Consider the following 17,689-nt stretch of genomic DNA (forward strand, 5'->3'; position numbering starts at 1 on the left):
ATGAAGCCTGGTCACACCAAACACATTCAATTCAAAGGAATTACTGTGTCAGTGGATTAAATTGCAACGGCTAAGTACATTTTCTGTGTGGAATTTAACTAAGTGAGTCCAAAATGGAGGAAGCCATTGTAGCTCATTAGCTACATTTCACCCTCCATTATTTCTCAACGGCTCAACAAATAAGCTAACTGCCATTCAACAAGTTTGCTAGCTTAGAGGACTCTTTTCACTCTTCAGTAACACCGACAACATAGATAGATAGATAGATAGATAGATAGATAGATAGATAGATAGATAGATAGATAGATAGATAGATAGATAGATAGATAGATAGATAGATAGATAGATAGATAGATAGATAGATAGATAGATAGATAGGGTGAATTCGTGATTAGTGCTAGCATGTTCGTGGCCAGCACTAGTGCTAGTGTTTCTCCTGCAGTGTGTTAGCTGTTAGCTTGTCAGCCACAGTAACTCACTCCACATTACAAAGTCACTAGCACTGCCTGTTTTCAGAGGAGACGTGGATACATTTTGCTGGGACTCTTTTCTGGTGTGACCACTCACTGTATGTAAATCTGACACAATTGACTCAATGTAGAAAATACCATGTAAATGCTTCAGTCCACTGCACTCAAGTCAGGAGTTTTAATGTCAAAATACTTGTGCACAATATGAGTATCCCAACCCAAGCACTCACACCGTGAAGTCAAATATAACTGTGACGTCAGTTGTATCTGACTGAAACTGAGCGGTCGTCCAATCAGGAGAGAGCACTGCTCCATCCGAAGGTAATAGAAAGCTGTGTGTCTTCCCACTCCAGGAGAAGATGCCCCTGGCAGTAGTCGGCAGCAACGTCGTTATTGAGGTGAACGGCAAGAAGGTCAGAGGTCGCCAGTATCCATGGGGCGTGGCAGAAGGTAGGTTCACTGCCAGAAAGGAAAAAAGGAAAAAACACAACTTGCAATTAGTAGCCGAGCTGCTAAAGCCCAGATGATGAACATATCAGAGAAAAGTGAAGGTTTATGAGGCAAAGCGTTTAGGTTCTTTATTTTTTATTTTGACATTACACGCTGTACGTCATTGCACCTTGGCCAGACGATGACGGATGTGAGAGAGAGGCTGAGGCATGATGGAGTTTGGAGTTTGACATGTTTGCGAATGTCCAGCTGTCACAGTTCTTTCTTTGTTGGAATGGATGAAGCATGATATTCCTGAGCGTGTGGGACACAGTGCATGCTCTCCACTACGACCCCCTGTATCCACTGAATGTATTAACTACCGGGTAATACAGTGAATTGTCAAAATGTAAACCAGGAAAGAATATTACTGGAAGTTTAAATCTTACCGGTTGGGTCTAATTGCTGGAGTTGAGTGTGTTTTATTAGATGGCGATGCTTCAGGTGATAAAATGAGTTTGTGGTACTTGTTTGTGGTAGAGTTTACAGTAACATCCACAGGTGGACTTATTGTGGTGGTCCAGCTCCATTATCTCCACACCACCAAGGTCGTGCTGCTTGTTTATCCACAGCAGCTCTTTTATGTTTCAGGCTGTTGTGTCTGTTCAGTTGTCATTTTCTGAGCCAGTGAGTGTTACTTTAGTTTATATCATCCAACCATAGTCGAGATGCTTCTGCATTTAGCATCTTTCTTGATTTATGGGGGGCAGTTTGTGATAAATTAACCAGCCTGGGAGACATTGACAGAGAGCAGTCACCACCACCTCATGGACCAGGTTCACACCACAGTGCTTCCAGCTTTTCCCCATCAAACACAAATAGCAGTGTTCAGAGCTGGTAAGTCGGTGAGGAGGGATCATGAGCGACACCTGCTGGTCGGTCAGGGCGTACAGAGGGGTTGGGATTTGGGAGATTGGTTGGCTGCGGTCGAAAAGTGAAGTGAGCTGAAGTATCTGAGCAGCATCATGATCAGAGCTGCTCCACTTCTCTACATGATGAGGAAAGGAGCTGCAGTGCTTCCTATCTTATCTCCTTTAGCATAGGAAACACTGGAGCTTCCTTTATGAAAGGAGAGATGCTGTCCCACAATTTGTTCCTTCTAGCAACATTTAAAACAATGCAGCACTGTAGTTTCACCACAGCAGAGCCACATAAATGTAGAAACATCAGAGCAGCTGTTTTATGTTTGTGACACGATCCAGAACTGATGGAAATCCTCGTCTGATAGACTGAAGCCCAAAGTCATAAATTTATATCATCATCATCATCATCATAGCTAAATACAATAGTATATACGTAGATGTCATTTCACTAAATCCCCTCTCATCGTGTAAAGCACTGAATATGAATTTTCTCTAGTTAACAATTGTATAAAAATGTCAAAAGTGAAACTCTGTGTTGATTATAATTTATTCTGACCTCTTGCTCAGTTCCTTATTTTTATTCAATTATTATTTTAATGGCTCAACTTTCTCTATATATTTCATGTTTTCTTATTTTGACATTTCTGTGTTTGTTTGTTTATTGTGGCTAGGAAGGAGAATTATTCTCCATGTGTTTAAAAAAATTATTTAAAAAAAAGCTTAGTCAAAGTGCAGTCAGATTACTTTCCTAAGTCCTTGTGAATTCTCCTCCATCATCTTTCCTTGACCTCATGACATTTTCCATCGAGGTCGAGGGGAAGTGGTTAGAGAAGGAGATTATTTTGGACTTTTGGGCCGCAGCCCTCGACTCTCCCTGCAGTGCACGTGCTTGGCTGTCTACACCCTCCGCAGGCCGAGGACCGTAAGACAGAGAAAATGAAGAAAAAGCTTTTGTTTTTTTGTTTGTTTTTTTTATAATATTTTGGGGCATTTTATGTGACGTCCATCGCTTGGCTCTGTAAGGTGCCAATAGTAGAGAGATGACAGGATACAAGCGAGAGATATGCAACAATGGTCCCCGGCCGGATACAAACCAGGGACCTCACAGTTCATCTTTGGCGCCACAGCGTCGCCCCGGTAACATTACAGTTTGACAAGTATGAAGTTAACTGGCAGTTATTACATTGTTAGCTGATAACACCCACCTTTATTCCCCTTCGACACGAACAAACACACATGCACACCATCTTGATGACAGTGTTGGTCTTGACACTGGCAGGGATCCTGAAAAAGGAGGATCACCATAGTGCATTATGGGATATGTTGTCTCAGTATTGCAGCAAGCGCTGACTGACCCAGCTGACATCAGACAGACAGCTGACATCACCATTAGCCAAAGTGAAGTGTTGTTGCTCCTCCTGGTGTTTTCATTTGTGTTTCAGTCCCCTGAAAGATGATATGCTGTATCTATCTTTATATAAAGTAATTGACCTTTGTTTCTCTGTGGTTGACCGTTTATCAGTCTTTCACTTTTCATTCTTTCTTTTCTCTCTTTTTTTTTTTTTTCTTTTTTCTTTGTCTATTCTTTTCCATGACTGACAGAGGGCATTTTTGGTAAACAAAACCATCTTTCACTTTATTTCAACCTAATTTTCTCCCCCCCCCCCCCCCACTCCTCCTCCCCTAAACTCTCCATCCTCCCTCTCCCTCCACTTTTCTGTTGCTGTGCTGTCTCATCATTAGGCTGATGGTCAAACCAATGCTCTGATCAGACTTGGGCTGAATACTTAGTGAAACTTTCCCGAACACTAGACTGCACCATATTTTGGAACATTTGAAAACAAAGAAGAACATGGATATATTAAACTGTGAACATATTATATTTTGAAATACTAAAGAACATAGACCAAAAAGTCATGTGTTCCCAACTGAATGTAGGCCCACGTGCTCTTTGCTAACACTTAAACCACTTAAACTAATGCTGAATGAGCCTCTAAAGGTGACATTGTCCAAAGTAAGAAAAACAGTCTTGTAGCAATTATTAATATAGGACACCATTTAGATTCTTATATTTTACAAATATACTGTTGGATTTACTCTTGAATGGGATAGTACTTCTATGGTAGTGTCCCACAGGTCTGGGTTTATTTTAAAAACAAATCCATTCAGATCTGAACACAGAGCTTTACATTATCCTCTTATCATTTGGTATGAATTAGAGCCTTGCCAATATATAGGCATGGCTGACATCAGCTGATTTTAGTTTAGAACAGAAATGTTTAGCAATGGTGTATATGTAAGCCAATGAGTATTAAGAAATTGTTGTAAAGAAATCCCCAATATTCTGCATGTCAGGGTAATTTAGAGACAGTGTTGCTGTTACATGGTTTGTCCACCAGAGAGCACTGCCAACTTTATGATGAAAGGTTTAGAGGTAATCTCAATATCTTGATCACAAATCACACATTAAGGGTTCCTTATTAAAAAAAAAAAAGGTGTCATTGTTAAAAAGTAAATATTGGTAGATATGCAATAATACTTGCTTACTATATATACAACACTATACTAATAGTTCTTCTTTTGAGATACTGCTGGTTGCAAGGCAACACTAAAACTGTGCAGTACATCTTATAAGAAAAATCTATACCCACCAAAGAAAAGATGAACAGGCTACACCAGAACAAAACCCAACTTGCATTGCCATCCCCATAACTCCATCAGTGATTGTTAAGATCTTCTCTGCTGTCCTTACTGTCAGTCAGCATAGTGTACGTCAGGTGTTAGCACTGAACCAAAGAGCTAGTGATCTAGCAGCGGGACACATGAATGATTAGTTTTGTGGTCTTTGTTCTTTTCACTTAATTCAAAAGTCAACCCATAAAACGACCTTTCAAGACCTCACTGAACGTTCACTGTAATCCAGAGCTATTGCAACTTGGGTCTTATTTGTCATAGTTGAGACTGAGCTTCAGCATCTCCCCACAGTGTTTACTGAGATCTGGGAACAGAGTGACATTACTACAATGAAGTTTGACAGGGTAAGAGACATGAGGCTTGACCAGACACCAACAGTTTGCCTTGATTCTCCTCTACCAAGGAGGTGATGTTTTCACCCAGGATTATACAAAAAGTTCTGAATGGATTTGCACTGAACGTGCTGGAGAGAGGGGTCATGGGTCAGGGAGGAATCCATTCAGGGCAGATCAGGATCATTTACTATGAATTTGAATTTTTTATGCCTCTGAGCCGACGACAGCCAGAGTCTGTACATCCCATTCTCGTGGACATGATATCTCAATGACGCCTTGAAGGAATTTCTTCAAAACTGGCACAAACATTCACTAGGACTGAAAATTAATTGATTAGCTTTTCATGGTCAAAGGTCAAAGGTGAAGGCGACCTCATTAAACATGATTTTGGCCTTGTGAACACAATATATCAAGAACTCCTGAAGGGAATTTCTTCAAATTTGGCACAAATGTTCACTTGGACATTAATAAAGTCTTGTTTTGGTTTATGTTGACATTAATCCCTTGCTAAACAGGAAAACTGTGTGCACAAGCAGGTTTTTGCTAACCTGGGGATGTGTTTAAAACCGGTATGGTCGTCTGACCGCTTGTGTTTCTTGCTCCATCAGACATTTTGGTGATGTCACTGTGTTCCCAGATCTCAGTTAACATGGCGAGCATAATGTTGTTATTACTGATAAATACAATGACTGAAATTGCAAAAATAAGACCATGGTTGTAATAAATGGAAATTATCCTGTAAGGTGCATTTGATGAAATTTGCTTAACATGCATCTTTGAATTTCCTGTCAGTCTGGAGTTCTCAGGAGGTTAAAGCTCTCATACACTCGGTTGTTTTGTCCCAGGTCTGATGCTGTGAATAGTCATGGAGAAAACTAGAGGCTGTTTGGTGCTGAAGCTCCAGCTGCAATAGAAACATCACTCTAATGCGGTGGTTCCCTCCTTTGCTCCTGTGGTATGACGTGCAGCGGTGCCATTTCATCTCAGCTGCACATGATTCAGCTCTCTGTATGGTGTCTGAGCTGAATCAGTTGTGTTGGTGCAGGGTGAGAACGGTGTGTAAGCCTCAGTGTATCACCGGACCAAGGACTGGGATCCACCACCCTAACACATTGCTTATAGGTTCATGAGCAGTTAACGGTGAGCTAGTGTTTTTCGCAGAAAAGGCATGTAGCAGCTCATTTAAGTCATCAAGATAACACGTGGCTTGGTATCATGAATTCTCACTCATTAGCATCCTTGGAATTTTAATGAAAGACTTTTATTGTAGAAACATGGCGTTTGTAAAAAGAACTCCTGCATATACATACACACACTTGCTGCATGTTTCAAATAAACAGTTGTGTGGTCTTGATTCATCAAACCAATGCAGTTCATCATCATGGCCTGAATAAACTCTGCTGGTAGACCAGGCGCTCAGGCTCAAAACACCTGATGGATGGAGACGATTTTCCATTAATGTGCATGTCTCACTGATTGACAGATACACACTGAAGTGATGTGGATTAAATAAAAGAACCGAAGTATGCATCAGGTGTTTTCTGCCATTCATCAACAAATAAGTTGTTTACTATTAGCTACAACCCTTTTTTTTTCCCTATGACCCTTGACCCCACTTAGGTCCTCCACTTGTTCCCTCATTGAGACTGTCCACAGCTGGTCATGCATAGATCCTCATATAACTCCCCCTCCAATAACCACACTCCCGCTACAAGCCTCTTTAGCCAGTTAGCTTGCACACATGCAGGCTATGGTGTTGATCCGGGCCAAATCTGGGATCAATCTGGGCCAAACAAGGGATTGGTTCTGATTGGTACCAGACCAAGTCTGAGCCATAATATACCCAGGTGCTCCAGACCCAGATTTAGCCCCACGCCGGGCACAGACAGTAACTGAAAAACCATACCCCTCCCCTCCGTCAGAGCTCCCTCCTCTAGAAGAGACAGGAGGTCAATGGCTGGCTTGGGATGCCAAGGGGCGGGACTGCTTAAGTTTCATCAATGGTAAGGTGTCCTCCTTATTCGCCCCCCTGATGATGATTGACTGCCATTTGGGGGAAGGCTAAGAGGAGGCTGGAGATCCGCCACACACATCCTGAACAGGAGTTTTGCAGTCCTTTTGCAGAATCCCATGTGACCGTGTAACCATTTCTTTGTTGTTGAGATGAAGACTCACAATCATGTAACTGTTGAAAGAAGACTAGTTCTGTTTCCTGTTGTCTGACCAAGAACTCCTGCTTGTTCTAACTATGTGGCGTCTGTGGGTCCGACAGTGACGGGCTGTGATCAGATAGGAGCGTTTTGCTTCTGCTCAAACACACAAACTCAGCTGTGAGCCTCGCTGGTAACACAGATCAGGAGTGCACTGAATATTCATTCCCATTGTGTATCGCTCTCATTGCAGTCAGGTGGCAAATAGCAGAGGTAAATATTCTAGCCTGAGCAGAAGTGAACTAAAATGCAATTACTTGGTCTGGTATGACCAGTGGCTTATCTTGGCTAATGGCTAAAGTTAGCAAATGTTAGCTGAAAATTGCTGTGTAACTCACATTGTAGTGTCAGTTTGGTGGCATTTTAATCATTATGCCTCCGCGCCTGTGACAGCCAGAGCCGGAGGAGCATAACGTTCTCATGGACATGATATCTCAGTAACACCTCGAAAGAACTTCTTCAAATTTGGCGCAAATATTCACAAGGACTCAAGGATGAACTGATTAGATTTTGGTGGTCAAAGGTCAAGGTCACGGTGACCTCACAAAACACAGTTTTGGCCTTGTGAACGCCATATCTCAGTAAGGTCTTAAGAAATTCTCTTCAAATTTGGCACAAACATTCACTTGGATTCAAAGATGAACTCATTAGATTTTGCTGGTCAAAGGTCACAGTATTCTCACATTCTCGTGAATGCAATACATCAGGAACGCCCAGAGGGACTTTCATCACGTCTGTCACTGTGACATCACAAAACACGTTTGTGGCCATAGCTCACAAATTCATTCACTGATTATGACACAGTTTAAATCAAGGATAAAATGAAGTGATGACATTTTATATCCAAAAGGTCAAAGGTCAACTGACTTGACGTCATAATGTTCTGCAAAAACACCTCTGGCCATTATTACAGGAAGGCAAGACTGTGACCATATGTCCTGTAAGTTGCCTGACTGGCGGAGGCACACAACCACCAGGCGGTGATTCTAGTTTTCTATTGGTTCTGCTGAACATTTGAATGCACAGTGTGTGTAGCAGTGTAACCGAAGGACAAGTAAAGGAGACTAATAAAGTCAGCTAATTATTTCCATAATGTCAGATATACAACTACATCTGTCTAAAGTTAACTGACAGGTAATAGCCACCAAGCTACTGGTCAGACCTGAAGCAGTTAAACCCCAGAGTGTGTTGATGTGAGCAACTGCTTGTTTTATTACTTATGAATTCAGTGGTCTCGCTGCCTGTTCCAATCCGGAGTCTGTTCCAGAGAACAGAACGTTTGACTACAGGTCACAAACATATGACGACAGAGTATTAGGGCCACATTGAGGAAAAAGAGAAACCTGAAAGTTCAAGAATAATGTCACAATATTTAGAGAATAAAGTCATAATTTTGAGAATAGAATCATAATATTTCAAGAAAAAAAGTCAAAATATTACAAGAATAAAGTCATAATATTAAGAAAATTAAAAATGTAAACTTTTGAGAGAAAAAACATAATTTTAGGAATATTACAACAACCAGTCAAACAGGTGAAAGGACAGTCAGTGTCAGCCTGAGCTGCTTCTGGCAGCTGCTGTTTGTCTGTCTAACTATAGAATAGACTCAGTTTCTTCACAATCTTTTCAATGTCCTGATGATGATGATGAAAAGATAAAGTATTTCCTTATTTGTGAAACCTAAAGTAGAACTTCACAGGATGCTTCACGTTCCTCATTTTAAAGCTCCTGATATTTCCCCTCTAAAACAACACGCAACCTAAAATGATCACTATTCTCATTATATTATAACTTTATTGTTGTAATATTAGGATTTTATTCTCAGAATTGTGACTTTATTCTCATATTATGACTTTGTTCTCAAAATTTCAGATTTTTTTCCCTCAACGTGGCCCTAGTTCTCCCTTGTACAAACATGTTTAAACAGCAAAGGAAGAAAAGAGCTGCACAGCAGAGGCTGGCAGCAGAGTTTGTTCTTGAAGGTGTTCTTAGGGAGACTTATTTTCTCCAATCCACCGGGATTAAAGATTCAGTTTCATATAAAAAAAAACCATCCTATGTGATCATGGCCTGAAGTCTCTTTCCCCTTTGCTGCTTTCCTCTGTTCATGTGCTACTGCAGCTGATAATGTAGTCTGGCTTTTTATACTGTCGCTTTAAACACCGGCTACACCTGAAAACACCTTGCTCCCAGCGTCCCCCTCCTTTTCTGACTGATGAATGAATGACCTTAACATACCATAATATATGTGTGTTTGAACAGTGATCAGTGACATTAATTTTTAACTCGGTGTTTTGCTTATATTTTGTGTCTGTATGACCGTTATAGGTTTTAGCATGTAAATAACACACACTACTTTCGAACTGATTTTACTCACCACAAACACAGTAACACAATGGTTCTGCTGGGACTGCCTCTGTATGTGAACACATAGCCAGAGATAAACCACGGCAAGTGACAGCCATTTACCCAGAATTCATTTCAGTTATTTAGCACCTGTGCAGTTCTGCTGTGTGGACAAACATCTGTAGAAGCTCAGATATTAATGCTTGCAGTTCATTCTAGCTCAGTTCCCCTTCAGACCAGATGATGATTGTTCTGATGATTCTTACTAGAGGTGTTGATGTGTAATAATTCTTGGTATCTGCGTGTCTCTCTCTCCTCCCTCTCTGTTCTCCTCTCTCTCTCCCTGTGTGTTTCAGTGGAGAACGGGGAACACTGCGACTTCACCGTGCTCCGCAACATGTTGATCAGGTGAGACGCGTTCGGATTTTACAAACTTCAACTTCAACAGTTTTATCCGTAAGCAAGCAAAACTTTATTTATACAGCACATCTCCCTCCAGGTGGAAGCGCAATGTGCTGCGCAAACCTGAGTTATCGAGGAAGTTGCAACCACAAAAACATTTGACACAAATTAAAACAGACAGATAAATGATATGTATGGATTAAAAACCATTGATTAAATAAAATAATTAAAAAAACAAAAAAATCTGTAAATTTTTATTTTTTTTTAAATTAAAAAGTAGAAATAGAATGTGATTAAATAAGATCATAATTGGTCAAATAAAAATAAGAAATATAAAAGGAATAAAAATTAAATAAAATGTTAAATTAAGACCAGCAAACCAGACGACTGGAGAGCGCAGCCAAAAGAAAAGTTCCGATTTAAAGATGATAGTGTGGCAGCACCTCTAATATGATCAGGTAACATGTTCCAGCAGCTTGGAGAATAAAAGCTGAAGCAGGGCCACCAGTTTATGTGAAGACATGAGGGATAACCAGGACCATGTATGACCTTAAAAACAAGCTTTAAGATTTTAAAATCAATTCTAAAATTCACTGGAAGCCAGTGTAACGACCTCAGTACAGTTCAATCTGAAAAGAGACGACAGCACACAAGCTACGAACAGTCAAACAAACAGTCAACAATTAACTATAGATACAATTAGCTAGAAGTGAATACAGCTCTGGTTTGCTTTTTACACGGAACCTTTGTTGTAAAGGAATTTATATCTGGGGTTAATTTGATTTCAGTTGGTGATGTGTTCACAGCCCTTTATGGAGAAGGCTGATTGTCCAAATTTAGATCTTCAGTGTGATATTTTGCAGGTGCTCCTAGTTACTGTCACTTCTTGCCTTTGGATATATCTGGAGAGAGACTCTGGAGCCAAACTGTTGATATATTTATAAACTAATTTGAGAAAGCAAAGATGCATGAAGCTAATCTTGTTGAATTGAGTGGTAGCTTTAGCTTGTTTGCTTATAGATGAGCCTCCTCCTGGCTTAAGGTCCCTGATTTGTTTCTTCTTTCTTCCCCAGGACCCACATGCAGGATCTGAAGGATGTCACCAACAACGTCCACTACGAGAATTACCGCAGTAAGAAACTCGCTGCCGTCACCTGTAACGGAGTGGACACTTCCAAGACCAAGGGGCAGCTCACTAAGTACGGCCTCGCTCATTAAACACACAAATTCTCTGCTACAGCTTTTCTTGGTTATGAGGTGAACAAAACATTTCTAGGAATTAGAGTTTTACCGTTAGCCTGGCCCCATCCCGAAGGACAGAGAAGGTCGAGACCAAGAGTCTCACAAGCAATCTGATAAGTGAAGCAGATTTCTTGAGGAGGGGGGGGGGGTCTACAAAGTTATCTAATAAACTGTTGAGGTCGCCTCTGAGGGTTCAGGCTTTGGAAGTTTCAGTCATTGTTATGATATATATAGAAGAGAATTTCCTCTGGCTCGCCTCCTTTAGGGATCTTTATAAAATAGGAGCCAATAGGAAAGCATGCAGACTCCCTTCTCTCCAAACATACAGCACCTCTGTAGAGCAGAGGAAGCTCACAGCTGAAGAGGATTGTGCCTACCTAACTTCTCTCTCTCTCTCAGGCTTGAGCTTCAGTAATATCAAATATCACAATAATGTTTTTTTCTAGCGTTTGTCTGTTCTGCTGCCGAGTCCCACCCACATTCCACTGCTTTGCTAGGTGTACATTGAACCGTGTCATGTGACAAATAAAACCATGAACTGCTCTTTAGTGGCAGCATTGCTTATACCTGAAACATAAAATACAATAATATGATTATGGATTATAGAAAAAAACAAAAAAACATCTGAAACATAAAATACAACAAAAAAATCCACCCTCCATTACCAACATTATATTTTTCCTCAATGTAATATCTGCACACAACACTGTGGCGCTCATTGGGATCATTTTTAGGTCAGTTTACTCGAGGCCAAGGACAGAATTGAATGAATGAAATAGATATTAGAAACTCTGCATTTAATTATTATTAAAAATTAAATTAGTTCTGGGTTTTTGGGGTTTTTTTTTCTTTGTTTTTAATTATTTATTGCTTGGATAATGTTCAAATCCCAAGGACAATCTTTAAACCTTTATATCACCTGTTTTGTACCTGCAAATGTACATTAATGTAATTTTATAATCATGTGTTACTATGAAATGAGCACTGATACAACAGTTTACTGTATGTATAACTTTGGCTCAATAACACATACGAGATCATTAAAAAAAAAAGAAACCTTTAACATTTTATGAGGAAAGATCCCTTGCCTCCTACCAACGGAACCTCCTCGGTGGCAGAGTAGAAGGGGGCGAGCTGCAGGGCTAAGCTAAGGCTCTTCGAAACACAGCCTCTGTCCGCTACGCTGGTTCTAACTCCTGCCGCCTTCTGTTCCATGATCAACAGGAGTCCCCTGGCACAGATGGAGGAGGAGCGCAGGGAGCACGTGATGAAAATGAAGAAGATGGAGGCAGAGATGGAACAAGTCTTTGAAATGAAGGTTAAGGAGAAGAAGCAGAAACTGAAGGATTCAGAGGCTGAGGTGGGTTTGAGGATCAGTGTGTGTGTGTGTGTGTGTGTGTGTGTTCAGGCAGATGGACAGCAGCACCATGTGGCATCGTCAGCTCCAAGCTCCTGTGACGTAACAACATTATCTGAGCAGCCTGTAATATCCCGTGTCTTATTCAGTGTTGAATTTTAAAGTTGGGAACTTCCCCGTTGTGGAACTGCGTTTGAAACCATATTTGGCTCATGTAGATGTTTGAGACTGAGTGCATCAAATGTTGTTTCCCCTCAGCTGGAGCGACGCCATGAACAGATGAAACGGAACCTGGAGGCGCAGTACAAAGAGCTGGAGGAGAAGAGACGAGTGTTTGAGGACGAGAAGGCCAACTGGGAGGCTCAGCAGAGAATCCTCGAGCAGCAGAAACTGGACGCTTCCAAGTTAGTAACGCTCACACTTTTTCTGACGTACAGCCGACGATCGCAGAACGTCTACTGCTTGATACGTAAACTATCTTTTGACAAAACATTTGGCATCATTTTTCTCAGATCAGATGGTAACCGGATCTTGTTACAGCTGAATTCACAGAATAACTATCCCATTATCTGGAGGAAAACAAAGCTCTGTTATCAGTCATCTTGAGATAGGCCAGGAGAATTATTCCATGATCTCCAGATAATGGAGATTTGCTATGTGAAGATAAGGGAATAATTAGCCGGTTATCTGGAGATAACAGGATAATGTTAATATTTGTTAATAGTTAATAGTTTGGCCTCTCTCTGCGTCTTTACACTCACCACAAAACCTACCATGGAATATAGATGAATGACGATTAGGTGAATATTCTTTTGAGTAATTGGTGCCGTCACAGTTAATGTATCCAAGCTAACACACACCGCCGGGTGTATGAAATATGACACAACAGTGCTGCTCATTAAGTTGTGATTGATTCTCGCCCCTTGAATGCAACATGGACTGTTTCTGCAGCAGAGCACCTGAGAGCCTGAACTAACAATTGTGGTGGCACATTGCAACTACAGGATAATGATGCTAAGACAAGAGAGAAGTTATTAAGTCACTTGGGAAGGTCACAACAGTGTCTAAAGAGGGTGTTCTTTATCAGCTTCTAAATGAAACAAGGACATGTTGTTGTACATGACAGTGAAGTAATGTTCTCTTTCTTCATTCTTGTTGTTTCTCACACAGGACAATGGAAAAGAACAAGAAGAAAGGAAAGATCTTCTAAAGAGAGACACAACCTGTTCCTTCAGTTTTACACAAACTCATTTTTCCTCATCCTCCCTGAAGCTCACATCTACTGTGGCCCTCAGAGCAACACACACACACACACACACACACACACACACACACACACACACACACACACACACACATACATTAAACTTTCAACTCATTCCATAACATTCCCGTGTGTTACATTTAACTTGCACCACATGTGACATGGACACCATTATACACACATTCACACATGCAGATGCCCACAGCAGCCCACACGCTTGTCTCTCTCTGCAGGGTTTTACTGTGTTTGTTGAGACTTTTTCATTTTCTTGAGGAATGCATGTGTTTGTGAAAATCTATTTTCCTATATTTCCTGACAAAGAGGAGAAGCCCGAGTTCCTCTGAGCGTACAGTACTGAGTAAACACATGGCAGGGACCATGCATAGCCATTTGTACACATGTAGTCGTCTATGTTCTCTAGATATTGGTAGATATGCAGATAGACATACTGTCTCCTTCTTCAATGCTCCTTCTTTTATTGTTCTCAAAAATGTACACAAGTGTAAACCTTTAGACACTCGGTCAAAACAACGTCTCGGAGAGTGTGTCAGGAGAAGGGGGAGTGTATGTGAGTGAAGGTAACTGAACCAGGTGGCAGCTGTGGAGGATGAAGTCAGGTGGAATTAAGGCCCGGTCACACAAAAAAAAAAGTGGCTCTTTCTTGGGCCAGGCAATTAACTGGTAATTAATTAATTAGCAGGCAATACATTAGCCAGCCAGGAACATGCTAGTGCTACTAAATCACAGTAGCTTGTTGAACTTGTTTATATGTTCCCAGTGCTGGGCCCTTCGCTTCACCCTGGCATTTCATTCATTCTACACCATTTCTTTCAATAGAGAGTTAATAAAGGCGAGGAACAAAGACTCTTGAGAAGGAGCTTGCTAAGTATTAGTTAGTCGATGGTACAAATACTACTACTACTATAAAACACTATGTTTGCTAACAGAACTTAGCAACTTAGTCCCATAAGGAATCAGTTGTCCTGTTAACAAATGCATCTTTTAAACGTTTGCTGCCAGAACTTCTTAAAAACATATTTGTACCATCAGCTCCTGTCTCATAACCAGCTAACGACCATTCCTTTTTTTTGTGGAGCAGTTTATACTCTCCCAGAGGACATTTAAAAAAAAAAAAAAAAAAAGCGTTAACAGGTAATAAGCTTTGTTAGCTTCCTCCATGTTGGACTCTCAAAGTCTTTGTCGGTGCACATTAATGTGTAAAGGTAAAAAAATCAAATAAAATTAGCTGAATCAAAAATGTCCTGTTTTTAAATGCTGTTGAGACTGGGCCTTTGGAAAGGTTTTTACAGTGCAGTGTCTGAGCAGGTGTGTTTTATGAAATGTCTGAGGTCTTATATACTGTCTGGTCTGAAGCACGCAGACAGCAGAAAGGAGATGAGCATCTTGTCTAACAGCAGCTAGAATATTGTCATTGCAGTGTGTGTTTCCTATTTGTATAGAAGATATTATGCAAAAAGCCTCATTGGTGTCTACAACTTTACAGGTGATCGTGATGTAAGTGATGGGTGTTGTCATAGACCTGAACCCCAATGTCCAGATGTGTGTGACCAAAGGGAGTTAATCAAAATAGCTGGTATATTCCTTTTTTTTTTTTTTTTTCCTCCCCAGATTCCCCGCAAAGATGTTTGGAGAAGTTTTAGAATAACTTAACTTTAGAATATTCCACAACGAGACATTAACCCTTTGCTTTCCTGTCAAACAGAAAATGTAAAGTCCAGGTCTGAGCCAATTCAGTCAGAAAGCGGCATCCTTTAATATGAACTTTCCTCAGAGTTGTCATGTTTTATTTTCATATGATGATGATGATGATGATGATATTAATAATACTATATGCACGGTTGAAGAGTGACCCCTTCCCTTGTAGTTTTCTTAATTAACTCATAGATTAATTGTTATTTTAGTATAGTTTTTCAGACTGCCTGCATTTAAAGCAAAGTGCTAAAGGGACAAACCTGAATCCTTCAGCATATTAAATATTGCCTGTTTGGAGTTGTTCAAGATGGAGTTGCGTATATTGTGTACATAGGGGAGGCTGCTCTGTGGCCTTTTGTTCTTCAGTTTTCTTATTTTTTTTCAGACTATTCTTCTGCCAGGAGTAACAACAGAACTTGTACTCAGAACAGAACCTATTATCAAAACACTCTTCTTAAGAGTCCACGAATACATGTCCATACATTTATACACACATATATATTGTATACATCTATGCCAATGAGTACACCTTCTCAGGACTAATCCGTTATGCCAGATTTTTCTTTAAGTCCAGAGAAGAGTGATTCTGTTGTCCTACAAGCTAAAAAAAAAAAAGTGAATTTTTCTTTCAAGTGCTTGTGAACCACTCACCCTTCCAATAACACCAAGTTAAGATTTAAGTTCAGGTGGATTTTTTGTAATATTTTCTTTTTTTATATATATATATGTACACTGTTTTCTGCTTCTCTTCTGTACATGGTTAATAAAATAAAGTTGACAAGGTTATGCTTTAATCCCAATGTGTGCATGTGCTCTTTTGAACACACTAATTCTTGAGTATGTTGCCAAAACATTCTGAGTCTTTCTGGATCTCCCCAGAGGTCAGAACATACTAACTCCGCACCGATGGGCCCCAGATGGAAATCAGGTTCGAACACGTCACCTTCTTGTTGTGAGGCGACAGTACTGCACCAATATGAAAAGATTCTTAAAAAATGATCCGTTATAAATATCAGCACCATAAGTCATAGCACGCATCTCCGGAGCGTGCTTCACATTCTTGCTTTGGACCCATGTTTCCCGCTTCAAGTGTGTAAGGCTAGTAGCGCATCAAAAAATGTACGGAAGAAAAAAAATGGCAGCGGTAACACTAAAAATAAAGAAGGCATTTTGCAAAATAGGAAATAACAGACAAAGTCAAGTTATAAAATAAACGGTGGCCTCAAAGTATTCAGTCCCATTCATTTTTGATTTTAAATGGATAAAATTACCATTTCTGGCCGTCGCTCTAAACTCACTAATCCATACAGCCATACAAATCAAAGTGATTCATTTACAAATGCATGCAGAATATTTGCTTCATTTTTAACCTCATCTGTGTATTCTGTATGCCTTGTTTTATACACAAAAAAACATGACTTTTCTTTTATTTGGGGTTCAAATGGTGCACAGTGATCATTCCAAACTTCTTTACCAGTGACATGATTGACTGATGTCATTGGAACCACAGAACACCAACTAGAACAAATTTTCGAAAATAAGGCATACTGAATAATACACAGACCTAGTTGGGGAAATTTTAGAGTTGTCCTTCTGTTTCAAAAAAACAACCATTCAATATAACCCAACTGCTGGATTGAATAAGGACAAAACCCTTTTTTGGGTTATTGCAACCCAACAGGTTGGGTTAATTTCTTTGACCCAACTCTTGGGTTGAATATTCAACCCAAGATTTGGGTCGCACTAACTACAATGTTGGGTTAACTCTGACCCAACTCTTGGGTTGTGTAAATAGCCGCTTCCTCGACCCAGTAGTTGGGTTATACCAACTACAATGTTGGGTCGTTTTTAACCCAACTATTGGGTTGAATATTCAACCCAATAGTTGGGTCGAAAAAAATAACCCAAACAGTTGGGTTGTAATAACCCAAAAAAGGGGTTTGTCCTTATTCAATCCAGCAGTTGGGTTAAAATTGGGTTATTTTTGAACCCAACTGTTTTTAGTGTGTTCTATTCGGCAGTCCTCTGCAGGGATGGGGAACCTGCTGGAAGAAGGCTTTATTGTAGAGCGGCTGGATGGAATATGACAGTCTGCTTCGAGTTTGACTCAACGCATTAAGAAAAAGATTCTCTGGTCTGATGAGACAAAAACTCTTTGGGCAGAACTCCGAACACTATGTCTGATGAACACCATGAGCTGCTCATCACGTGGATAACATCATCCCTACAGTGGAGCGTCGTCATGGCGGCATCATGGTACGAAGGGGCTTCTCTGCAGCAGCAACAAGGAGACTGGTCAGAATG

At 40.4% G+C, this 17,689-nt stretch overlaps 1 protein-coding gene across 4 annotated transcripts in view; it reads left to right on the forward strand.

Annotated features, from left to right (window-relative positions):
* LOC130175889 (septin-7-like) overlaps positions 1-16,179 on the forward strand; it is a 56,699-nt gene extending 40,520 nt beyond the window's left edge. For all 4 annotated transcript variants that reach the window (XM_056386520.1, XM_056386521.1, XM_056386522.1 and 1 more), the window contains exons 8-13: positions 824-920; positions 9,764-9,815; positions 10,883-11,008; positions 12,276-12,411; positions 12,667-12,812; positions 13,579-16,179. In XM_056386520.1, the coding sequence (XP_056242495.1) occupies positions 824-920; positions 9,764-9,815; positions 10,883-11,008; positions 12,276-12,411; positions 12,667-12,812; positions 13,579-13,618 (597 nt within the window). In that variant the 3' untranslated portion in view covers positions 13,619-16,179. The remainder of the gene's footprint in view (positions 1-823; positions 921-9,763; positions 9,816-10,882; positions 11,009-12,275; positions 12,412-12,666; positions 12,813-13,578) is intronic.
* The last annotated feature ends 1,510 nt before the right edge of the window (positions 16,180-17,689 follow it).

The sequence above is a fragment of the Seriola aureovittata genome, chromosome 10, assembly GCF_021018895.1.
Source record: "Seriola aureovittata isolate HTS-2021-v1 ecotype China chromosome 10, ASM2101889v1, whole genome shotgun sequence".
NCBI lineage: Eukaryota > Metazoa > Chordata > Actinopteri > Carangiformes > Carangidae > Seriola > Seriola aureovittata.